Raw genomic sequence first — 26,843 nt, 5'->3', positions numbered from 1 at the left:
TACAGTTACTGTATAGTACAATGAGCGAAAATGCGCATGGGCGAAGAACTGGAGCTACTGCAGACTCGCCAACCTTGAAATTTGAACAATGCTACAGCCAATGCCAAGAAATACTAAATTTTTGTACAAACAAACACTAAAAGTTATATTGCTGTATCAGTTCAGTTTTCTTTTTTTAAACCACAGATTGCTTCATAAGGACTTTGAACAGGTTCTCTGCATTACAGCTGATACTAGAACAGCAACAGAGACAAACAAAAGGACAATTTATAATGTATACTCATGAAACATTGGTGTAATGGCAGCCGCAATTTAGGTTTCTGTTAAAGAATTGGTTCTATAGGTCATCCAGCAATGTTTCTAGCATATCCCAATAGAGATATTACAACCTTTCTTGTATGGAAGGAAAGGAAACGCAGTTACTGTATTTAGTGTTCATGCTTTTTTTTCATATGTCCAACTGTAATGCACACCAAATTCCTTACGGCTAGAAACGAAATAGGCAGTTGCCCTCGATAAATGCACACCCAAATTTTCATACTTCAGAAAATTCATAACGCAATACCCTCGATCGTTCCCTCATCAGACTTTCACAATAAGAGACAGAAACAGCATTTAGCATTTCCAAGCCATCTCTCACTTGGAAAAATAGAATGTATTGCATCCAAGCCACAGCGGACCGAACGTCACTAGTGATCACTGTCCGAGCCTTTATCACTATTGACTGCCCTGAGCCTGTTATCTACAGTGCCATACATGGCATTTGAGATCCATTATTTCTTTAACTGTGTTGCACACCATAGTAGACGGGATCCAAAAAATGGGGGATGGGATGTGGACAGCACCTATTGTAGTTTTGGTTTCGTACTCGAATCTAATGAGTATGTCATATTTTATAGACCTTTTCCGGAGAGAAAAAAAAGGTGCCCTTCGAATAAACAGTCAAAGTGGGAGGACAAATATAGCCGGGTTAGTAAGGCTGCAGCTATTGGTACAAATGTACTGCGACTTGCTCAGGAATGGTATATATCTCCTTCAGGTGCTGCGTACTTATTTGTGCATGTCCACATAGTGCATCGACACTTTGATAATGTATTTCAGACGTGTCCATGCATTTCGAACCAATTCTAATTGCACGTGTGCTGCAAATACATCAGCAAAACGAGTTGGAAAGTAAACTGCTGGATGCTATCTCTTGGTGTCAGTGTGTGATCACGTAGTGGGTTCACTTGTTTCATCATATTTCTCTATGGTGTACATCAGGAATATCATTCAAGTGGCTGTACAGGTATTTTTCATGTATGTTCGACATGAAATGGTTAATGTACGTGATACTCAGCATTCCTGTAGAGTTTTTGCATCGAATCCAGATTCTGTAAACTTGACGGAACTCTAAGCATTAAAAATTCTTAATTCACTTAGCAGCTGTACACCTTTGATGGTTATGAAGATGAAAGAAACGTGGTAAAGCTAAATTCTTATGGGACAGAGTTGGCACCTGAAGGGGATATACTTGAAAGTAATAGTTGCATATAAAGGAAGTGCATGGAGGAAGAGCAATGAGAACAAAAATTTTGCTTACGTCCCCAAAGAGTATGGACAGAAGAAGAGCAATGAAATCAATCCAACATTCTTTCACCTGTGCCAATAGGCTAACTGCCATTGTATGTGATCCGTGTCATGCACTCATATTTCTATCATGATTTGCGTGCCACTTCAATAAGTCAAACCTTTCTTTCCAGAGTGGAACGAGTTTTCATGCTTCAGTGTTTGGACTGTGAAGAGGAAGAGGAAAGCGTGGAGAGGAAGACAATGGACAAGATGCTGAGAGATGGAGAGGAGGAGAGTATGCACGGGGCACGATACACGTTTGGTTGCAGCAGTAACAACGTCATTTCCGTTGCAGTGAATGCACACCTGTGCTCGTTCGTGGAAGAAGGGTTACAAAACTCAGCGACACAGGTTACACCAGTTCTCTGTGTTGGCATGCATGGCGGAACACTAGAGAAATGGCTGCAAATGAAGTAGTAGCCCATTGGTTAGTGGCGAGTGACAAATCACATGAAGCTGCTTAACCCAAAAGACTAGATGCTCAACGGCAGTGACAGATTGCACAGACAGTCAAACTACGAGAAGCCTTGCATAAATCAATCAGCTTCGAAGGTTTCTGCACAATTTCTTTAAACTTGCATACGGCGCCCTGTGCTACACAAGACTCAGACAGCTGGCACTCAGCATACAAAGTTATAAATGAAAGTGGCATCCTACCCTTTTCAAGGACTCCACTTCTTCAGTCTTTCTCTTCAGCTCGTCGTGGACATCCTGCAACCTAGATACTTCCAGGACCTGCGTCAGATGCACCAGAAAATACCTTTCTCTTTTCCTTGCAACTGTACTTGTTTATGTCATGCAGAAATGCTGCATTCAAATGCCCGCTAGTCTTTATGTGGTAAAACTATCACCATGGGTTGCACAAATGTATGTGTGAACATTAGCAGAGGTCAACTCATCCAACACCTGCTCTCTTTTAGGAACAAAACAATGGAAGCTTCAGCTTATGTATGAATGCCATTGCTTGTTACAAGGATCTTCAGTAAAGGTCAAATGAAGCGAAAAATTTAATTAACCAATGCGCAATGAATGAAAATTCCTCCAGATAACATGCTTGTTCCCTCTATAAAGATAGGCATATTTGCTCGCCTTCTGGTGGCTAATTGGTTCGATCTTGGCACATGCTTTCGCGTTTTCCATACTCACTAGGGCAGCTTTCTCGGTTGATCACTTTCTGAGACCATTTCACTTCTGCATTATGCCTGGCACTCTCTGCATGCATTGTGGGGACCCCTAAGCAAGCTGTGAGCAGGTGAGTTGGTCTGTGACAGTCGAAAGTGCAATCAACTTCACTAACAGAGTTGTTTCTTTGCTTTTCATGGTTGCTTCTATGCTTCCAAATTAAAATTCAGTTATCACCATCATCATTCTATGAATATTCCTCTAAAGGTCCCCAATTGTAAAATTTAATGTCTTGGAATTGCAGTGGTTTAATAGGGATGCCTCAGTGGAGGGCTTCGGATTAATTGTTGCTTCCTTGTGTGGACCATGTGGAATTCTTTATATTGTGCATTTAAATCTAACTAAATGAGCATTTTCGCATTTCACTCCCACCGAAGTGCAGCCGCTGTGGCTGGGACTGAAGCCTGCAACCTTGTGCTCGGCAGCAGAACGCCACAGTCGCTGAGCGAATGCGGCCGGTACTGTGCTTCAGCTGCCTTCGTGCAAACAAGGTCAGCAGTTCAATGCTCTCTGCTGAATATTTCTGTAGCTTTTGCTTCTAGATAAATGACAAACGCAGGGATCCTGGCAAAAGACCCAAGCAAAACTGACTGCAGGCCTTATTAGTGCCATCACATTTACTTCAAGTTTACTTTCCCCAGATAACATGGAGGGAGCAGCCACACAAAAGCTACCGAACTGAGTACCTTGACAGAGGTAGTGAGCCGCTCCTTTGGTGGCAATGGGCCACTTAACTGCAAGTATGCTTCAGAGAGGCATCGAATGATTAACAAAAAAGTAAACATTACCTTCTTACATTACAACATTACACGCATGTACCTATGCGTACAAAGTAGGCATATGCAGACGCTTATGTTCAAAACAAACAACAGCTTCAGTAAGTGCGAAGACAGGTTTGAAAACTAATAAGTTTAACTCACTTTAGCACCAGACCACTGTAGCACCACTAGTAATATTTTGCCATTTTCTCTCTCTCTCTCTCTCTCTCTTTGTTTTTGCAGGCAGCATAATCCAAGCAGACCAAAGCAGTACCTGGCTTTGCAGTTTCTCCACGAGAGAAGCATCCATATCTGGATTCGACTGGAGCGTTGTGTTGGCAGAGTGCTTGAGCAGGAGGAGTTTCTGGAATGAGTACAGTGAGTTCTTAGTCTTTTTTGTTTAGTCTAGCACACAATATGCTTCTCTTATACCTTGTTCTCAAGTTGGCCTTAGTACATAACAGAATACAGTTTGCTGAATAGTGTAAGCTAATGCTGCTAAATGTATCGCGAAGTGCCGCCGCCCATGGGCACCTGGCACACTGGCTATTGGTTTTGGCGCATGCGTACTGAGACATGCATCCGCATAAAAGGCAACGCCTGCATGCTTAGGGGGTTGTTGTCTGGCCAAGCTATGCGCTAACTCGGGGGTTGTTCACCCCACGGTATGTACTACGAAAAACTGACAGTCTGTTTCTCGACCTTTTTTTTTATAGAGTTCACTTCACAAATGGAAAGCGCTATTGTTATGCATGTTTATATGACAACTTCAAAGACACCGGACAATTAGCGGGAACTGAAGTGTTCTTAAGTGCATAAAAAGTGCTTGTATAATCTCTAACTTTAATTGGGCTCCCTAATTCGATGAATCTGTTTCCTTGTATATAACAACGATTTTGTTCAAATATTGTTTCTGTCTTGATTATTTATTCACAAAATATTGTGCATAATACTTTGGAACTCCGATTAGACGACTTTCTTGGACCACGCCAAAATGTCGTTTAATCTAACCAACTACAATTATGTCCATAATACAAGGCTTTACACGAGAGAGTAGCAAGGGGCATCAGTTTAAGCTATGTAGGCTAATACTTTGCAAGATTCAGAAACCAAAACCACTTTTTTTAGCATACTCTGCCTGCCAGCATGCTAAAACGTTCCTTTCTCATTTACAGACCATTGAAATTCAGTCAATTACTTATAGACTGTCTTTGAGTCACATAGCAAAAGTTGTTTTTCAAGAGCACCAACATCCGCAGGAGGGTCAACTACGGTGTCGTCTCATGCAGACGAATTTCCGAATGTTGCCAATGCGAACTTAGGCAGAAGCACGGCAGCATCTGAGGTGTTGCCGTTATTCGAGGTGGCAGCCGGAAGTGTTGGCAGAAACCCAATGACAGATGCATGAGAAGTCTCGTGTTGTCGTGCAAACAAGGCTCTGAGCTGCATACATAGGCACTGATGGATATCCGATACGATCTGCGTGTCTTTCGGTGGCTAATCGGTTCAATCTTCGCACACATTTTCGTGCTTTCCCTACATGCTAGGGCAGTATTCTCTGGTGATCCCTTTGGAGATTGTTTCACTTCCACAAGACTTGTCAATGGATGCGCCGAAGTATGCAGCCAACAGCGCTCTTAGCATTGTATGAAGATAGCAAGCATGGCACAGCATCATAGACACTGTGGGCCGTATACCTGAATGCATCCAGTGAGTGGTGCAAGCACTGCTGAGAGAAAGAGCAAGGAGACAGCAACAAAAGGGATGAAGGTGGGCACCAGTTGAGTGACGCGAGGAGGGGGAAGGGAGAGGGAGTCTAGGAGGAAGCCCAAAGATCAGTCGGAGCGCTCCGCATGCAAAGGGATGCCCTCTCCTTCCGGATGGTGGCGTGAGGGAGCTGCCGGAAGCTGGAGGCACTTCTCACGTGTCTGCCGTCGAGTTCACAGTTTCGTGCGGGTTGTCATACGAGACGGGACGTGCACACTCTCACATCGCATAATCGAGGTTTTTTTTTAATGCATTGTCTCTACAGGGAGTTCGCAGGGACTGCATTAATCCATTGTAAAATCTAGGACGTTACAGAATAGGGGCACATATAACCAGGGTTCATTGTACTTCCAGTGTTGTTTTTCTTCTTGCCATTCATAAGTAGCCAAAAATTACACATGCATAAACTGCAGAGATGAAGAAAGAACAATAAATGTCTGGAGAAGCCAACCTCTTCTTGGTGTTGCTTGTTGAGGTCAGTTAGCCTCATGTCGAAGTCCCTCTCCATCTGCTGCACCCTGGCCTCCAGTCGTTCGATCTGCTTTTGGCGCTCGTCCAGTGCCCGCTCCTTCTCACTCAACTTTGAGGTCACCATGTAAGCAGTCATGTTCTCGGACACAAGCTGCAGGGGAGTTAAAAGTCGCAGATCCGCACACACTCATTTTATTGAGGCTTTGGAACCTCTACGGTTTTCTCAGAACTAGAAGAAAATAGTGTGCAGGACACAGAAAGAACGGGACACGACAGCTCGCATGAGAAACGTGATGTCGAGCAGAATGTCCTATTTTCAGGTGCTTAAGAAACATGGACAGGTTTGCACACACATGCACATGCACCCCTGATCGAAAGCAAACAAACTAGAAATTCTGCGAGAAAGATGTTTTTCTTCTCTGCCTGTGAAAATGTAACATGCAGAGAAGCACTGCAGTCCAAACATAGCACTATGAACTTTCCAATGCACTCGTCTATCTGAGTTTGTGCGTCTCTTTGATAGGGCACATACACATCAGAACCAACATTTTTTAGTGAGCATTTCACAATGCTGAGGAGAGTTGAAAAAGACAAGCGAAACAAAGTGATGAGAGTGTGGGAACTGATATTTTTTTACTCCACTACAACAGCACAATATATAACAAACAAAAGTTATCTGCTGGTGAAAGTTTACAAGCAGGACAGTAATTATCAAGAACAACCCTGAAGACTAAATTCCAATCAGCTGCATAATTATTCAAGGTGACCAAGGGCAGCCTCACCATCTCGAAGAGGCTCGTTGCAATGACCCTGCTCTCGACGATGTCCGTCACATTTGAGGCAAGGTTCTTTATATGTCGCTCTGTGAAGGAAAAAGAAAAACTTTCAACTTACTGGTGGATTCGTGGAGGTTGACGGTCTAAGAAACTCCAGGGTAATGAGAGATGCTATAGTCCAGGGCTCTGGATTAATTGATAACCATCTCAAGGTTTGTTAAAAGGACATCTACTTAGTTTAGACTGACAAAGTATTCCTTTAAGACTCTTTGTTAATTTTGCAGTATAAGGTCAATTATTGAAGAGAAAATGTAGGTCAAACTTCTGTTCATTTGAATTTTGCACCAAAGCCCCAGTGCCGGTATGTCGGTGTGATGTCACAGATTTCAATGCGTTTTCGTACTTGGGCCACTGTGGCACAGTAAAAAGTTTTGAAACTTGATGCCAAATTAAATCTTTGGCTGCCAAGTTTGGTGTGGTTATTTCAACTGATAAAAAATTACCTATGCCTAGCAGATGGTGTCAAAACACACGGAGTCACGGTGAGCTGGCACTGGAATTTCAAGGTGGCATTGCCACTTGTATTGTTTCTACCTTTCTTAATTTACTGAGCTCCTTCCCATGACAACAATGAATTCTTGGTATTGTGAATGGGCAACTTACTAATACAGCTCAAATTACCGTATATACGCTTGACTAAGGTATTCACTCTTTTTGCACTAAGAAATCAGGAATACTACATGGGGAAAGAAAAATTAGACTGCCATGGCATAGCCCTCGTGAAGCGCTGCACCTCATGAAGGTTGTGAAAAAAAAGTGCTGCTCGTACATATGTATGTATGTACACACACACACAGACACACACACACACGCACGCACACACACACACACACACACACACACACACACACACACACACACACAATATTTTCACTCTAGTGTTACATTGCTTGCATCGAAACATGGCCGCAGTGGCCGGGAAATAAATCTGTGACCTCAGCTCGGCAGGGGAATGGCACAGCCACCGAACCACCAAAGTGGCCGGCATCATTCATCACTGCAACACATATGTGCTCTTGTGAAGCTCTGCGAGGTCACTCAACAATGGCTAAAGACCATCGGGATATTTTTCTGTTATGTATTTCGATGCCAATCTTGTTGTTCTATGTCTGAATCGCTTTCTTGCTTATGAAAGCTGTTTCCCAGCCAAAGTGATGCCTCGGAGATCTTGCTAGACTCGTCTATCACGAACTTTGATTTAAAAATCTTTGATGTCCCACAATACCGATAGTGGAGAGCCTGAGAATACTGGGAATCCGCATATCCGAAAACGGCCATAACGGAGAAACCATTAGACTACTTGACAATAGTGTTCAACAAACAATCAGACTAATAAAGCGGATATCCAACAGGCACTATGGCATGAAAGAGCACAATCTCATCCGATTAATAGAAACATTCGTAATCAGTCATATTGTATATGTGGTTCCTTACCTCAAGCTCTACGCTGCAGAGAAAGCCAAGATAGACTGCATTATTAGAAGGGCGTATAAGCAAGCCTTGGGACTTCCGGCAAATACGTCAAACGAGAAATTCTTGGCGCTCGGCGTCCTAATGTGCATTCTTGGCGACCTAATGTGCACAACACATTAGACGAACTTATTGAGGCCCAGAGAGTAGTGCAGTATGAAAGGCTTACACAGAGTTTGACGGGGACACACATCTTAGATGACATCGGAATAACCTACGAAGCACAGCACGGAGTGCGGACAGACATCCCAAGGAAAATAAGGGAACATCTATCAATACCCCCACTCCCCAGAAACATGCACCAAGAGTTTCACCAAGATCGAAGAAACGCACGAGCGAGAGCTCTCCACAAAAGATTCCGTAATGCCAGGGATGTGGTCTATGTGGATGCGGCGGAGTACTCAAATGGACGGAGTATGTCAATAGTTGCTACGAGTCTAGAGGGTGACTGCACAGTTAGTTGGACGGTGAAAACATGGAAGGCAGAGGTGGCGGAGGAAGCTGCCTTAGCACTGGCAATAGCCTCCACGGAAGCTAACATCGTAGTAAGCGACTGCAAGACAGCCGTCAAGAACTATGCAAAAGGAAGAATCTCGCCGGAAGCACTGAGAATTTTAAACAACTTTTGTGAACATCGCGACATTCACATTATATGGGCACCCGCACACTCCTCCCTTCCCGGGAACGAAATAGCGCACAACCTGGCTCGAGAACTGACAGGCTGAGCAGGTGACACGCAACAAATACTGGGAACGGAGAGAGACCGGATGACCAGCTTTAACGAGATCACCAAACACTATAAATTGGGAAGGGCCCATTTCCCCCCGGCACACTCCTCGTTAAATAGACGGCAAGCGACGGCATGGCGCCTCTTACAAACAGATACATATCCGAACCCGGTGGCCTACCACCGCTACTACCCGGACCTTTACACGGATAGATGTAGATTCTGTGAAGAAAGGGCAGACCTACAACACATGGTTTGGGCTTCTCCTCATACACCAATACAGAATAAAATAATTAAAACCAGAGAGCAGTGGGAGACCGCGTTGCTCAGCTGTGCACCGGAAGACCAACGCAAGGCAATCCAGCAGGCCGAAGATGCCGCCAGGGCCCAAGGGCTCGAGGCCGTCATTTAGGTAGAGGCCTAGGTCTCAAATCTGCTGTGCACAAATAAAGTTTATTCCTCCTCCTCCTCCTCCTTGTAAGGCCGTACAAGAAGTTGAAGACTTGTGTCGTGGAACCTGAATTCGCAGATCTCTTTTCAACACTGTGCATGTAAAACGGTGGTATGCTGGACAAGTCTTTTGAACAGAGTAATTCATGTGAGCAATGTGAGGAAATTTCACAGAATACCTTGTAATCATGTAAATGTTCAAATGCAGCTGGGTTGGGAAGATGCAGGGCACGAGACAGGCTAAATGTATGCTAACCTGCATTTTTTTCTTAAAAGCGTTTTGTGCTTGCGAAATCTGAGCAATATCAAATCAGTTGTCAAGGCTGACCGTTCAATACAACACTCGGCACTGATCCCCACTTGAATTTCCGCTAAGTAAGACGTTAAGTTGCCCTTGTCAAGCTTGTTGCAATAAAGTGGTGTCCAAATCATGGTAGCTATGTCACCCGGTTGCTTCAGTTGTCCGAAGTAGAGCAAACAAAAGTCTTCAATATTGCTTCACATTACTTGCTGAAAGGTGCAATGTGTACACTATGAGGGGAGCAGACAAAGGCAAATTCACACTTGTTTCTTGAGCAACCAAGCAAGTAACCAGTTCCAAGTGTTATACAGTAGAGTTCATTAACCCTTTGAGGGTCAGAGACGCAAATATGTGGCACCGCGAACAAGTTTCAAATGGTCGATGCCATATAATATTTACTATGCCATCTGTTTGCTTCAAAAACGCAGCAGTGTTTCAACTCTGTTGGCCAGCAAGCGCTGACCCTCTGTGTAGATACAAGATTTCTTTTTTCTTGAGCCATAGTCTTGGTTTTCATTCCATAGCTTGTGCATACCGATATAGTGACCCAACTGCTTGTGCATCCGCACCTGAGTGTGCACGTGGCGGTTAGTTTTAGTTTCCTCTCGCGGGCTGTTTTTGTTGTTGCACTCCCAGAAACTGATGTCTATGTGGTTTCAAATCTTTCAACAGGTCACTGCTAGATGCTTACTCATCTCTTGCTCACAGGGGCGTGATTACATTTGTTCACAGATGGGCGCTGGTACTACATACGAACGATGCCGCCATATGTGAACGATGTTGCCATGCCTGCGTTTCCTTTCCCGAGACTGGCGCAAACTGACTGCCCCAATCAGTTTGCTCGTGCAAACTGATTGCCCACACGTTGGCAATGGGACGAAGGATTACTGCAAGTTTCTCACTCGTTTCCTTTTTATGACAGGTGCACAACTATCAAGTTTTCTTACGTGCCCTCGCATATACAGTGATAACGCTATGGACGTGTGCTCCAGTTGCCCAGCTGCAAGTGAGCTGAGTGGCAAATCCTCCAGTGCAGACTACTGCCCAAGTGTCAAATGTGAATCAGAATCGTTGGTTACACCTTTTCAGACTAGGAACTGCAAACGAGACGAGGTCTCTATATGCAAGTCCATCAGAATTCATGAATAAATGCACGTACAGTTAAACGTTGATATAACGAAGTCAGTAAAATTGGCAGTTTGCTTCGTTATATCGAAATTTCGTTATACAGTTACACGTCAATATAACAAAATTCTCGGTATAATGAAGTATTTAACTGCATAAGCTCTTGTCCATAAAACACCATGTATTTAGAACCTCAATATAACAAAATTTCACTGCCGCCACAAAGAAATGCCGAGACAATAAATGGAAATTTCCGCAGACATAGATGGCCAAATGATTGAATTAAATGCGGTTGCTTGCAAACACACCTCAAATCATGCGGCACCAGACCACCGAAGTGGAGCCGTATCATGTTCCGTATAAAGTCCAAGTGTGATAAGATCTTATCACGCCCCGCACAATGTGTACTTTAGGTGCGAGTGATAGTGTGCGACGGTAAGAGAAGAAAGATGGTGGCTTCACGAGTGCCACCTTCCCGCGCGAGCAAAGGGAAAGTGCGGGAAGGGAGCTTGCTCATGGCAGCGCAATCAAGCGTGCGCGAGGGGGCAGGTAGGGCGCAGTGGGGGGGGGGGGGGGTAAGTTGGCGCAAGTCTCTCACCACGCTTTAGCGCACACTCGTCCCCGCGGCTGATAGCATCACCCACGCTGGGACGACGCTATCCTGAAAAGAGCTGTCAGCGGGGAGCAATTGCTTCGTTTGCCCCTTGCTCCAACGGGTCACCGAAACTCGAGATTACGCAAGCTCCAATACAACACGCACGGGAAGGCAGCTTACATGATGCTATGCCGTCACGGCACGCCCACTCTGCACACGCGGCAAATCTCCTCCAAAGCACGGTGCACGGCTGTGTATGCGCTCAGCCACACTTGGTGGTGTTCTATGGACAATACATAGTATTCTATGGACAAGAGGCTATGAAAAGTAAATACTTTGTTATACTGAGAATTTTGTTATATTGAAGTTCATATATATACGCAAAGAATCTTTCTGTCACTTTATGGTCAATTAAAAATAACGGCAAATGTTTTTCGACACAGGTTAATCTGAAGCTCTTAAACTTTCAAAAGAAGAAATCAACCCTGGTGTGACACATTTGATGAAAAAAATTGACCTTTAAAGGTTAGTTTGACCTTTAGAAATATACATTACTTATGCTTATTAAGTAAGGGGCCAATTTCAGGATCAAAATAATGTTGTGGCCACAAAGACATATTGGCACAGGTGCATGAATTAAGCAGGGATTCAATTAACCAAAAATCTAGCTAACCAAAGTTGAATTAATGCAAGTCTACTCAACAATTAGGATCATAACCCCTACCGTCGACCCCTTCCGTCGACTTCAGTTAAATTGAGGTGTTGTGTACACAATTGTACAAGCCAATGTAGTGCCATCAAAAGTGATGAATAATGGTATTTAATATGTGTCACGTACATCTTAAACGCACTTCTGGTTTGACGTGCTGCAAGTTTGAAAAATATGTGTAAGGTGTTTCAATAAAATGAGTTGGACGGCAGATGGCTACGTGTTTGCTTATGATGTCAGCATGCCGTCATGTAGCGGGTTCATGTTTTTGTTTTTCACAATGTTAAACCATCAGGCTTATTTTTCAAGAGTCTGAATTAGTAGTTCTTTCCAAGTACTAGACATGACATAGTTGATGCTCTCATATCTGATATTCCTCTAGAGAGTTCTCGCATGGCATCCATATTTCGTAAACATCACAAAACTTACGGAAGAAAATACTGAACTCTTTTTGCAGTTCTTTGCCTTTCATGATTATGAAGATGCAAGAAGTGCACTGAAACTAAATTTTGAATGGACAGAAAATATTGGCACCTGAATAGGATAAAACAATTCCTGTAAGATTTCAGCAAGATGAAAGCAGTGTAAGGCACAATCTTTTAAAAGGTTTGTATGGTTATAATGCATCAAGATGTTATGTACCTTTGAATAAGTATACCATAACATACCATCACATACTATTTTCAGTGTTCAAGTATACTGCAGATTTGGCATAAAAAGCTACAGGACTGTGCCCGACTCACCAGGCTCCACATCCAGGATTTTTCGCTGGATTTCAGCAATCTTGTCACTGTGCTCTTGCAGCGAGCGCTTGAGCTCTTGGAGACGTGCATTGCACTCGGCCTTGTCTTCAGCCTGAAGTGCAACAAAAGTATCTGATTGGCAAGCATGATGTGTTAAATAAGCAGTCAAGAGATCAGATCAAGAGAGATCAGAGGTCAAGAGAACTAGAGCAGCGAGATTACGAAATTTGTAGGCATAGGATTTGTTGACAAGATCTGGGTAGCTGATGATCCCTAGGATGCACCTCCGCCCTGTTGCGGACTTTGTGGAATAGCTTCCTTTAGAAAAAACTTTTAGCATAAATAAGATTTTTCAGAAATATACATCAATGACCAGTGAAGTCGTCAGACTTCCTTGTCAAAGAGGATCATGCCCATACAATAAACTATGCTCTGTATGCTATTTCAGTCCTGTTGATTGATCGATTCATGGAATTCACTGTCCCAAAGAGACACTGGAACTTCGAGCGATGCCATAGTGGGAATAGCCTCAAAATAATTTTGACCTTGTGTGCACCTTATTTTAGGCATATCAGTGTTATTGCATTTTCGCATTATCAGAATGCGGCTGTAGCAGCATGGAATTGGATCTACAACTTCGTGTTCAGCAGCAGAATGCCCCTGCCACTGAGCCAACACGGTGACCATATTTCAATACTGTGACATGTGCTGCATACATGATGACGTCTCTGGTGTGCCATTAACACAGTTAAACATGTTCTCAATATTGTAAAGCAAGTTTTGTATCTATGTAGGCTCATAGAAGGATTACACTACAGCCAACTCTCCTTACGGAAGGTCAAGGGACCAGAGAAATTCATTCTGTTGATCAGTAGTTCCATTTAATGAGAGACATTGCAGAGGGAATCGCATGAATACAAAACCAACCAAACATTAGGGTGATGTTCCATTTAAGTGGCAGTTACGTTTAAGCAATTTCCGTTTATTGAGATTCCACTCTATATCTGTGCAAAGCTTCTATACCTTCGTTTCCTTGCTATTGTGTCACTGGTCCCATAGAGACTGTATAAGGGCACTAGAAATTTCAGACGCCTTACAGCACTCCATTCGATAATTCATGCCTGTACGAAAAACTTTGAACATTGCCAAAGCGTGGTAATCGGCCATGTTGCAGGCATCTCCTCGAAACTAAAACTAGCGAAGTCTAGTTTATCCAGCACTGACGGCGCCCAAAGTACAGGACAACTCAAGCCCAGCAAGCTTAATTGTAAAGCTGCATTGTTGTGCGAGTTCCCCGATGTTGGTCCCGCACGCCCAGCGTTTGGTCATTCACATGTTAAAGTTGGAGCCTTGTTAACCCCTTGTAAGCGTTTCATTATTCTGACAAAAAGTGGCCGTGCATTTAGGAATGGGCGAATGTTGGCACTTTCAAATACGAATAGTTAGTGCGTAGCATCTGATTCGGATTCTAAAATCAACTACTTGGTATTTTTGAATACTGCAAACTGACCAGAACTTTCGGAACAGCAGACTGTTTAAGCCTCGTTTCTGTTCTCCATATGCTAAGCAAAATACAGTCGACTTCTGTTAATTTGACTTACATGGGACCGACAAAACTTATCGAATTATCCGGCGGGTCAAATTACACAAGATACAGAAAAAACTCCAAAACACCACACTGATTTATTTGCCCAATGTTAACACACCCCCAAATCAAATGAGCACCCGTTTTCTGCGTGTCCAAAGTAGAGAACAGAAATGACATTAATGCTCCTAAACACAGAATAAATATAATGAACACCGGATTTTCTAACAATAAAAATATGTGTTGCACAATGGCGACCGGTTTCTTATCAGCTTTACAGCAATACGTCATTGTTATGCGATAAAGCATATACACTCCGTGAAGCGACAGCCATTGGGGCCCTGGACTGAGGGCCCCAACCACATAAATCCTTTCACTTTATAATAAAGTTTCTTCTCTCTCTCTCGCTCTCCGTGAAGGCGGTTTTGGTTTCGTATGCAATTGCACCGCGCAGGCAGTTTTCGGCTCGATATTATTTTAGGAAAAAAAAGGCACGCATTAGAATCTGGTAAATACGACTATAAGATGTTGTGAACTACTGTTATTGCTTGACGATCTCCCCAGGGCAAGTCAAAAATGGCCATTTTCGACGGGAGATAACATGTGTTCAATGGGTTTACTGTCTCCTAAACTCAGCCAAAACGGACGCTGCCACTAAAGCGGTCAATATTTGGGTTAATACAGGAGTCAGGCACATGCATGCTGAGTGGTAAAGTTCCCGTGAAGGCCAATTTTAGGAACAAAATAACAAATGCTTGGGCCCATAGAAATGCAAGGGCGTCGGCTGAGACTTTCGGTCAGGATCGAATTAACCAAAAGATCAACTTAACTAGAGTCGAATAAATGTAACTCAATTGTGTCACTAATCATAAGTGTAACGACAAAAGTTTTCAAAGCAATGCTGAAACAAAAAGGGTATTGCAAGTTTTGTATTCGGTTTTGCGGCAGAATTCTACATCACAATCTACAGCCTTTGCTTGCAGTCTACCATTTAATGTCAGTCTAGCTATGTAGCAGTTTCATCTTGTTCGTTACAGCCAGTGATGTCTTTTGTGCTATTTGGTGGTGTTTTATGTGTCTATTGCCCAGAAGTCCTCCAATAACTTTTCTTTCTGCACAACTTGTCTTTTTTTCTTGGTAACAATTTTTTTCAGCGCTTATGTAAAGCTAGTCAAACAGCAGTTATTCTTCCTTGGAGAGATTGTTTGCAACGAGGCTCTAATATTGTTGAGAGGCTATTCATGCAGTGCTTTTTTTATTAAATGACAATTGGTGATCTTGTGTTTAAAATTGGTCATTTTTCATTGATAGTTGTTTATTTTTGCACTAGTAAGTTAGGCATTGTACCTAAATATACTGAAAAATAAATATTTTGCAACCACAGAACAGAGCGCAAGGCTAGGCCTTATCGCACTTGGACGTTATGTGGAACCTAGGCTTCTTTTGGCACAAGTCGTGTGCTAATGAAGGAAAGATAAGGCATTTTCAACGTCAGCCCAGTGACTGTTTTCAATCAGCTCGATCAGCCGCTATATTTAAAGAGGTTCTCCTTAGTTCGAACTCCATTTATTCGAATAAACTTCTGGTCCCCTTGGAGCTCGAATTGATGAGATTTCACTGTACAGCTCAACTTATCTTTCTCTTTAAACAGCAGATTGTGTACTTTACATCCCGAGTGGCTTGCATGCCGGCTGGTGAAGTATATCGACAACTCCTTACCATGTCGGGGTCCTTCAGCTGCTTCTCGGCGTTGTGGGTTTCGGTGGCAATGGCCTTGCGCTCCTCGATGAGTGAAGTCAGGTGTTGCTCTAGCTTCTTGCTCTCGGACACAACGAGAAGCTCGCTTTGCAGCCAGCTCTGCAGCGAAAGAGAGAAGAGAGCTTAGGAGCTGAACAGAAACAGCCAGAAGCTAAGCTGAACAGAACAACGAAGTGGCTATTGCTGGAGAAAACCTAAGAATTCTTTCTCTCTCGCTCTCTCTCTCTCTCCACACACAGAGAAAGAGAGAGAGCAATTACAGAGCAACTCCACCACTGTCCAACTTGTATAGATGCGTGAGCCAATTTGCTCGTTTTCATGACATCACGGTGCAGGAGAACTACTTGCGAGATGGTGTTGTTAACGACAATGGGGCACCAAGAGTCTTCCTATTCTTGTGCCCACTAAGCATTGTTACTTCGTGCAGTTGTTAGAATGTACCTCAGTTTTCAGTATTGGAAGTTGTCTTGATGCAGTAAAAATTTGCAGTTGTGTGTTGCCTTGCCAGTATATGCATGTGCTTGCTCAATGTTTTCACCTATAGTCGTTTTGCCAATGGCAACTTGTTTTTCTTGTCATCACTTGGGCACTGCTTACAGATTCACCTAACTGTCGCGGCGGTCATCAAATCTTCTTGTGCTCATTAGCGTGCCGTGACGCAATGATCCTGTCCTCATCAAAGCGTTGAACATAGTTGGCACAATGTCACATGCTAAAGTACAGTAAGGGAATGCAAGATTCAGGCAGGAGCAGTACATGCATGTGCTTCAACTTTGTCTAGTGCGTTATCTTCTTGCAATTACTGTATGCTCTGTGCCAATATTAAAGAACACTTTATTCCAGTTCAAACAGCAATTCTTGCCAAAATGTAAGCGAGAACCTCACCCACTGCTATTTGCTATATAGGTCTCATGCTGAAGAATCACCTTCAGTACACTATATATCGGCACACACCAAAGGAAAATTACCAGCTTTAAGCGCAAGTGTGGTATAGCTTAGTGTGCTAAGCACTATTCTAGTTATTGATGTTCCGATGCTAAGCTGCGGCATTTAATTTCCCTCTGGGAATATTGCATACCGACTATAGGGGCTAGCAAATATATATCATTACAAAAAGACATTGATGGCTGTCTACAAAGTATAGTTGTAGCTGCATTAAAGCGAAATTGCATCACGATGCACTTTTCACCCTATATGTTGGAGCAAAGTAAAGTCTACTGACAAGGCAACCCCTGACACCTGGGGTCGGCTTTTTTCCATAGTGAATGTGCTCTGTTTTGTCAAGTTCAATGCAATAAGCTTGTTAGCAGTCTCCTCTAGACGCAAGAAAATGCTTTAGAATATGCAAGCAAAGGTTAAAGAAGAGAGAAAACGAGAGGGAAATAGTCCTTGCCTCGACACGTGCTGCCATGCTGTCAAAGCTGTGGCCACTGGCACGACTCTCCAGGCGGCGACGCTGAGCGGCCTCGAGGCGGTTCTTGGCCGTCAGGGCCTCGTCCACACGCCGTTGCAGCACATTGATGCGCAGCTCATTTTGGCGCGCCATGCGTGCCATCTGTACCGACTGCTGCTGCTCGCGCACCCGCAGGGCTCGAACCTCGCGGTTGCGCTCATTCTGTTCTATCCTGTGGCGTTCCGACTCCTCCTTCATACGCTTCATGAGCTGCACCCGCACCTGCTTCATGTTCTGAAGAGGAGGAGCACAAGAGACCACTGCTATGCACTTCCCAAGTGAACTCTGGGTATTCATCAAAAGTGCCACATTGAAATTCCCGCCTCAATTCGCTGTAACAAATGCTGACAAGTGTCTGCTCGAGCCTAGTTAATTTTTTTATTGGTAGAGAAGGACTACGTCGTATTTTTGAGAATTTCTTTGCTGCAACAGCCGAATTATATGAGAAAGTACTTTCAAATCTCCGACATCACGCTGATGCAATGGTGCAGAAATCCAGTGCACGATTAAAATTACTAAAGTTTAGCAGAGTGATTGAAATGTGAGGCAAACAGCTGTGGATTCATAGATTTGCCTGGGCAGTGCAATGCAACACTGAAAAGAAAGAAAGAAGAAAAAGAAATGAGGACAGGGCATGACCTGTCCACTTGCTTTGTCCTTTTTTTTAAGTGTTTCGACATGCTGTTTAGGCAACGCTACATGGGGACTCAAGTTTAGTTTACCCTTTTCTTTCTCTTGCAATAATCAATCCCTACTTAACACCTATGGTGCAGTTGCAAAAACGCGCCCTAAGAATAATAACATTTTCCTCTGTTCATTACCCAAGTGGCGTTCTGTTTACTGACTTTCGTATTCTTTCTTTCACGGCGTTAAGAAATTGTAAGATCACTTGTTTAGTTCACAAAATACTCAACACCAACTTTCCCTTACCCAACACCATATTTAACTTCCCACGTGCAAACACCAGGCAAGCAACTAATTTTAACTTAAGCCTTCCAAATTGCAGCAATTTATATGGTGAAAATTATTAGAGTTCTTTGGCACTATAACTTGGAACACTGTGCCTGTGGAAATAAAAGTAACCAGAAATTTTGATCTTGTATGTAAACGTTTCTTGTCTAGCCAAACGTAATAGCTTTTCAATAAAAAAAAAGAAGTACTTTTTCATCCATAAGGTTCTTACTCATTGAGCAGATATGTATATGGCTGACCTGTATATGTACTTTTGTGTATTGGACCAGCTACTAGCCACATAGGCTATACACATTTTTTTTACTTGTTGAAATAAAGCTCACTTTTTGATTGATTGATTGATTGATTGATTGATTGATTGAACCCCTAATCACAAAATTGAAGAGCTTTGAAAGAATACTTGATCAGTCTAAACTGAGTGAGTGTTTTTCTTTAGTATCCGATGAAAGTAGCCCCACAAGGAACCCCAAAAATGGAGTAAAGTAATTGCCGCAATAACCCAGTCCAGCCACCGTACCCAGCATCAAAATGCTCCCACAAAGAAAGCATCACTTCAAAACAAGGGCAGCGCTGCAATTGTGATGCGAGACCCACCGTGATCTCCTGCTGAAGCTTCTTAGCACTGCGTTCCGCATCCTCCTTAAGTCTGAGCATACGGGACTGCTCCTCAACCTTCTTGCGTAGTTGGCCGACGCGATCTTCCAGCACTTGAATGAGCTTGCGTTGCTGCTCTGCTACCTTGTTCCCAGCCGCACTATAAATTGGCGACAAAGACCAAGAACCAATTTCAATATGTCATCGTTTACTGTCCGCCAATGTTTAGCGGGAACACCCTGCTGGCAAATGTTGCCCATCACGAGAATGGACATGCTTATGGCAGACTGAGGAGTCAAACAAGCTCCCGCAGGTACAGCTAATTTTGCTCAGCAAGATGGTGTGGCTGTGTCAATTTATTTAAGAAATATACACCAAACAAGCTTGATGTTAAACCTGATGCAGTATGTACCCGAACCTAAGGCGCACAATTTTTTAGAGAAATTAAGTCTGGAAGTCACCTGCACGTTACAATGGAAATAGGAAACCAAAACTATGTTTGCGGTGCTGGCGACAGTCCGCTGTCAGAGCCGTCAGAGGCAGCGTAATAACCATCACAAAAGCGACAGGGCATGTTTACGTGAACGTTGTTGCGAGTTCATTTTGTGTTAAACTACGGCCTATAGTGGCATTCTTGGGCAATCAGTGAAATTTTGCACAAATAGGTGCCAGACGCATTGGCTTAACTTGCTGCCAGCATTGCTGGCACCGTGCCGGAAACGCTGTCAGCCACACACTTCGACAAGTTCAGTGCACAGCCGGGTAAAATCCCATGAAAGTGACAGTCGTATCTCTAGAAGTGATTGCTTGAGAATGCTGTTTCTGTGTGCTGGGTATCTGTGGCCACTGAAGCACAAATGGTGACGACTGACACATTCACTATGAAAGCTCACGAAAATAAATTTTCGCTTCTGCGACGGTAAATTGCTCACGTCTCGTTCTTTGAATTGACTGTGCGGTGTTTAGTGGCGCAAGGGCCAGGTGGGGCCAAAGAGCGCCAAGCCAATGTCGCTCTTCTGGCTGCAAACGAATGAGTATCCTACAGTTTTATTTTATAAATTGGTGGCAGGTTACATTCAGATGCATCTTTATTTTTTCGGCACCTGTGAAAATTGGGTGCACGTCAGATTCAAGTGCGTATTAGAATCGAGCGAACACAGCATGTAATAGAGTCTCTACAATTCATTAGCCAACATCAGCATCCTTGTTTCTGGTGTACAAAACCATCTCTTCTTAGTCAGAGTGACATATAAAGGAGCTAAAATTTGCACAATCCTGACAGCTGCTAATCTATCGTAGTCAAAGTGTTGTAGCCCTAGCTAGAAGTGCATCATTATGGCTAGAAAGAACTCAAGGGGGCCACGCAGCCCACACATGGGGTGGAGCTTTTATGGGCAAGCGTTAGCGATATCAGCATGAGAGTCATGCAACATCAGCATGAAGCTGTCAGTGAGTATGTCAGTTTAGAGGAGGCACAAACGTATTCCATGACCCCGGCACATTTCTTCGTAGGTGCTCGTGCAGATAAGCCTACCTGCGGGGTATCCAGTGCTAGGTTTATTGAAGAAGAGGTCTTTGCTGATCAGGCCTCACTAACATCAATCAGAAATTTATTTCATATGAAGTTTATACCATATTATGAATTGAATATTGTGTGATGCTACATGTCCTGTACAGCCTTCAGTGAAATAGTGTCCCTTTGATAGAAAGATGTTAGGCAAGAAAAAGTAGTTTTGGCACTTCACATATTAGTGTGTTTCGCACTACCACAATGCTGATTATCTTCACTTTAGAGCTTAAGAGAGAGCATAGAGAGAGCATATAAATTCCACATGAACCGCTAATGCAAACGTGCAGAAACTAACCTTTTAGTGTTTTGCTGGCTTGATAGCATGGCAGAGAGGTCATCACGTTCTTTCTTGAGAATAGCTACCTCACGCTCAAGTTCACGATTGTTTGCCTGTGTAAAACAAAGAAATGGACAAGAAATGTTATGCGATAAACACAACTGATGAAGCACAGCTACAGTTGCCAGCTTTTGCTTCAGTGCACAATGGGGGCCACTAGTTTTGCAGGGTACTTGCAACTCTCCACGCTATTTCAAACGCTTGAAAGCACGAACATAATGGGGTAATGAATATATAACATGAGAGGGAGTGCAGATGGCTCTGAAAATAAAATGCAGTGAAACCTAGAGTCCGTAAAATCGGAACTTCACTTCATTATAATGAATTTTGATATTTGAAAACAGAAGGAGCCACAAAACTTTATGTATTATTGGAAAATCTGAAAAAGCAACTTTTACTGAGGGAAAAAAAACATTTTGTAGAATTTGAGCGTCGACGACGAAAAATACGGTTTCGTGCCATGTCTGCGATATATCTTCATGTCAGCGGCATGAAGCAAGACCAACCACGCTTTCCCGTCCACTCCGTCCCCTGTGGCTGATAGTATTGCCGGCAGTGCGGGGAGCGAATGCTTCGGCTGCTTCTCGCTTCAACGCGTCTCCAAACTCAAGATTATGCAACCTCCAGCATTAAATGCACAGGAAGACAGCGCACGATGCCATGCCATCTCAGCGAGCTTGCCTAGACTCTGCACGCGTCGCACATTACCTCTAAAACAGGGCATGCAGGCTGCACGTAGAGCCTGCAGCCACGCTAGTGAAGGAGACGTGCGCCAACCTCGTACAACATTGTACCGCCGACGTGAAGATGTCATTGACACAGCTTGAAACCGTAGCGTATTTGCACGATTGTAAGTCGACCTATTTTTTTTTAAGTTTGAAAATCTGAAGTGGGGGGTCAACTTACAATGGCAATTTACCAAAACATGGCACCGGAAAAAAAAACCGAGACCAACAAGATATCAAGGGAGCTACAACGTAGTTACAATTTTATGTTTGCTCTACAGCCCTACATGTCGCTTTCCGCTATCCCACGCGTTTGTTCGCTTTTTAGAAGGGTCTTTTAACATTTTTTATAGTTTTACAGCACACACAGCACTCATGGGGGGTTGTTAATAGTTCGTGGAAGTGCCGCTGTTCCATTTATGGTGACACTCAAGGAACAGTGGAACTTGTGGGAAGTATCGATAGTTCATGGAAGAGCAGACACCGCTCACATGTTTCTCTTTCCGTGCAGCTCTAGTTTCATGCGGTCGATTTGACTGCCGTCCACACGCTACTTCCGTGCTTCCTCAGTGGTCATGAGTGCTCCGAGTCCAGTAAACATTCGGGGCTCGTCCACAGCAGCATTCAAGAGGGCTGCCATCCTTTACACTGAGAAACAAATAACTGCGCAGCGGGCCGCAAGTTTGATGTTTCTTAATGGGTGGTGCGAGAGTGGAAACTGCAGTGGAGCAAAATTTTCACCTGTGACGGCAAGCTAAGAGGTTTCCGTGGGCCGAAGTCGGGATGCTTTTCAACACTGGAGGCCAAGCTAGTGGTGTACATCGTTGAAATGCGTGATCGGTCCCTGCCAGTGACGTACGACATGGTCATGACCTTCGATCAGGATCTTCGCCTTTTAAGGACTTGCTCTGCCATGAGTATGAGTGGCTGGCGGGAGAAGACCGCGAACTTACGCCAACCGGACATGTCAAAAGAGCCTCCCTGACGGCTGTGTGTGGTTGGGTGTTTTCGGCGTGGACTTATGTATGTGTGCAAATGCACTTATATATGCAAATGCAGAATTTCGCTGGACAATGGCGTGCTGTGGGACCATAGCAGCAATGACCATGGCAGCACTAGTGAGGACGATGGCACAAGTGAAGACGAGTAGTCCAGTGACCATGCCAGCTACTAATAAATTTTCATTATGGAATGCGCTCGCGGGTATGCCCTTTATTTCCCTTGTCACATGCGATATGGGGGGGTCGACTTACATTCGAGTCAACTTACAATCGTGTAAATACGGTAGCTTTCATTTCAAATTAAACGAAAATGAATGTTTTTTTCCATCCTAACTTGTTTTTTCTGACTGCTCGATATTGCAGAAAATTTTGCGATCCCTTCAGTGTAAGAAAAATCTATCGGCAACTGTACTTATTTGTGAAAACAGTTCAGAAGGCCGACATGGACGCCATAGCAAAAAAAGCTGCTCGAGATTAACTACAATAGACATTAGCGTAAATAAATTTCCATTCTGAGAGCATGAACAGCAGATATATTTCCGATTGCCGGAATCAAAGGTTTGCTACAAAAAACCACAAACACTGCACGTGCACTAGATTTAGGGACACATTAAAACTCGGTAATTACCACAAAAAAAAAGAAGAGAAGCAGTGTGTTCGAATGTTTTTTCCTGCGTCTTCTTATAGCCTGACTTGCTGGATAATTTTACTAATTCTGCCGGTCTCATCAGGGTTTACTTAACAGAAGTCGACTGTGTTAGTATTTAAACACAAACTACCAATGAGCAATGCAACCATGTTCGTGGGTTTAGAATAGAGCTCTTTCGCACAGCGCAATAAATTATCTGCTACTGCGACCTGCTTATACGCTGCGATGCTAGATGAACTGTGTTCAATAAATCATTCCCTCATTCCTGCGTCTTTGGCAGATTGCCGATTGAGTAAGCTGACAAGCCTTTGTATGCACAATCGCTTTTTTAAAGCAAACATCTGCGTATGGTGACAAGAAAGCTTGATTTGTTTTAGTATGCTTATTTTGCCACAATTCAATGATATAAGGGACACAAATTTTAGGACAAACTGGCCTGTATAACGAGGGATATTCCTGGTTCCTCCGACTTCGTTACAGAAGGATCTGACTGAAGTACAAATCCAGCTGAACCTCGACATTTGGTAGGAGAGCCACCACTGGAACCGCTGAAGCTGTCATCGTTTTTGCATGGAAATTTGGATCAAACGTCATCACTTCAGTGCAGCGAGACTGAGTGAAACAGTGAAAGGGCCATCGTTCTATTCAACAATGTAAGAGGTTTATTTTAATTTCATTGCCCCATACATAACCATATGTCGATGAATAGCTCCGATTCCCATAATATTAGCAGTAAAAAAAGTTGCTCGGTGCCGTCTAGATGCTCAACACGCTCATCACAGCATGAATTTAAGAAAACACGGGATTTGCATCTTTTGTTTGGTCCGATTGTTTAGAATGCAAGCGCAAGCCCTCTTCTAAGCACAAGATGTTCAGAGCTTTTCTGGCCATACTGAGTGGGTTAAAATACCTCCTTGAAAGTTGCTATTGGTAAGTTAAGAAAGTGGCGAAAATTGCGGCGCGGCACTTTTTCATGTATCACAGGCTTTCTTTCAGGCTGGCAAGAATTTTATACAGCCCATATTGAGCAACAGAAAGCTGAATCAGGAATTTTTCAGAATGGTTAACAATTTTCTCACCGACACTTTAATGCTCCGATTATAATATTTGGCAAGTTGATTAACAATAACTGATTATGTAATTAGATGAAATACAAAAAACAGTCTGACTTTCTCCAAGCAAAGGCAATCAACATCACCTTTTCTGTCCAGCTACGTGGCACTTCTACATTTAAAAATTTTGGCCCAAATTATGTAGGACATATGGTAGATTTAATAAGAAATGACGTACAACAAAGTGTGTCACTGTCAGATGTGACTTTTACAACATACAACCCCTCATAGCAAATGCCCTCGAGCTCCTGGGATCCAGTTATTCTTTTTGTTCATTCTGCAAATTTAACACCATGGGTATTTTGCCCCACAGAAAAATAAAAATAAAAATTACGCAGATCTCACGCACTGTGGGAATCATTGTAAGTGAAGTTTTCTGTGCTGTTTGCTTTAATTGACGATAATTAGCAGTGATGTTGACGACAAAAGTCTAATTTTTTAAATGTTTTGTCCAACACGACAGTGGTAAGTTGATGTTGAACGTTACATTGAATACATCACTGCTGTTGGTGTGCTTAGTACATGGAACACGAAGGGAGAGGTGTTTGCTTGAGGTGTTGTTGTGCACCACATTTCATAACCTCCGAGAGTGTTGAGCATTGTCATTGCCTCACATGGCACATCACATTGTGGCAGAAGCATTAAACTTCGATTGAATTATGGGGCTGTACCTGCCAAAACAACAATTGGATTATGAGGCAAGCCGTAGTGGTGCACTCCGGATTAATTTTGGCACTGTGGTGCTTCTTTAACGTGTCCCTAAATCAAAGTGCACGAGGATTTTTTATTTTGCCCCCATTGAAATGTGGCTGCCTTGGTCAAATCCACGACCTCGAGCAATGCCATAGCCGCAAAGCTATTGCGGCAGGCAATAAAGTGTTGATTTGATGTGCGACCACTTCAGTTGTGTCACCTAGACCTCGTGGTGCACTTTAATTAATGTGGCTCTGCTTCTGCACGCCCTGCATAAGTGTATAAGTTCTCCGCTAGACATGTTTGCATAGTCTTTTTCAGAAATAGCAGAAATGCACTGTACCGTACCTTGAAGTCATCCAGTATTTCCTTGCCTTTTCACGTTACCTTTTCCCTATCCCACCCTCCCCTTGTATTTGTATGGGAATTGCGAGCGAAGAGTGGCAAGGCTGTTATTCACTTGTTTTGCGACTATGTCAATTGTACCAATTCCCTGCCCCCTCTCCCCCTCCTCTCTTCCATTCTGTCTAGCTTCCCTCTGGAACTTCCGCGTTGGTAGAATTACCTTTCTACCAACGCGGAAGTTGCTTACTGTAAGCTGTCAAGAGGCTAATGTGGCGACCAACCGGGAGCTCCTGAGGGCATTGTGCACATTCGACGCGGCGCGGTCCAAACAAGTTTTTCGCGTCTCTTTTCTTCTCTGTCACACTTCTTCCACGTATATATACGCTCTGAACCACCCCCTGACGCAGTATGCCGAACAGCAGCAGCAGCAGTGGGAAAGTCGCAGGAAAAGGCAAAGAAACCTTTTGCTTTAATAAAGCGCGCGCACGGGTAACACACTAACCTCATACTGCAGCTTCACGACCTCAAGGTGCTGGTCATTCATGGACATCTTGCTGGCGAGCTCCTCCTTGGCTTGTAGCACTCGGTTGAGATCTTCAAGCTCTTTGCTCAGTGCGGCACGTCGCATAGTCGCCTCCAGACGCGACTGATTGAACAGAAACGTTTTCTGCATCTGTTCGGCCGAGCCCTTTGCAGTGCTCTCGCCGAGGGATGTGTCCGAACCTTCCTCCTCGATGGTCGTCATCTCCCTGTCATCTTCTGCAGGTGGCTTGTCAACCTGAACAAGATAAAAAAGGGACTCGCTCGTTAAACGGCTCCCAAGTTCGCTCGTCACCGAAACCCCACAAGCTAAACGGTAGAGGCAATCACACATGTGCAGTCGCCCACAGGAGTTTACAGGGCTCGGTATGTGCGAAGAAGGCAAATTCCAGCAACAAATTTGAAATTTCAATCTGAAGCAGTTTGAGACTTGCACAGCGATCCATTTAAAGTACAGGAATTCACATTTGTTGCGGAACCACTGTTGCATAAGATCTGCATGGCCGTCACAATGTGTGTGAAGGACCGCTCAATATACTCACTGAAATGGCTATAGTATGCTTCATTTCAGATGCAACAGGCAAAACTGTTAGCGATTGCGCTACTTTTCAGTATGCCTGAATTTTAAACTAAAATTGTGGATCAGGTGCAATAATTGCTTTACCAATTAAAGTTACTATTTTATTAATTATTAGGTCTAAGAATTTGCATACTAAAGCTTATTCACTATGAAACAAATGGAGTGACAATTTTACAACCTCTCT

General features: G+C 43.5%; 1 protein-coding gene across 2 annotated transcripts in view; it reads right to left on the bottom strand.

Moving 5' to 3' along the window:
• Positions 1 to 26,843, bottom strand: part of LOC139051272 (chromosome-associated kinesin KIF4-like) — a 133,168-nt gene that overhangs the window by 19,820 nt on the left and 86,505 nt on the right. For both annotated transcript variants that reach the window (XM_070528272.1, XM_070528273.1), the window contains 10 exons: positions 26,042 to 26,317; positions 20,973 to 21,067; positions 19,108 to 19,267; positions 17,482 to 17,775; positions 16,050 to 16,187; positions 12,746 to 12,857; positions 6,572 to 6,651; positions 5,770 to 5,940; positions 3,826 to 3,915; positions 2,269 to 2,346 (listed from right to left, as the gene is read on the bottom strand). In XM_070528272.1, the coding sequence (XP_070384373.1) occupies positions 2,269 to 2,346; positions 3,826 to 3,915; positions 5,770 to 5,940; positions 6,572 to 6,651; positions 12,746 to 12,857; positions 16,050 to 16,187; positions 17,482 to 17,775; positions 19,108 to 19,267; positions 20,973 to 21,067; positions 26,042 to 26,317 (1,494 nt within the window). The remainder of the gene's footprint in view (positions 1 to 2,268; positions 2,347 to 3,825; positions 3,916 to 5,769; positions 5,941 to 6,571; positions 6,652 to 12,745; positions 12,858 to 16,049; positions 16,188 to 17,481; positions 17,776 to 19,107; positions 19,268 to 20,972; positions 21,068 to 26,041; positions 26,318 to 26,843) is intronic.

Source organism: Dermacentor albipictus, unplaced genomic scaffold (genome assembly GCF_038994185.2).
Source record: "Dermacentor albipictus isolate Rhodes 1998 colony unplaced genomic scaffold, USDA_Dalb.pri_finalv2 scaffold_11, whole genome shotgun sequence".
Taxonomy (NCBI): Eukaryota; Metazoa; Arthropoda; class Arachnida; order Ixodida; family Ixodidae; genus Dermacentor; species Dermacentor albipictus.
Note: the sequence above shows the minus strand (reverse complement) of the source record. Positions and strands in the feature narration are given on the sequence as shown.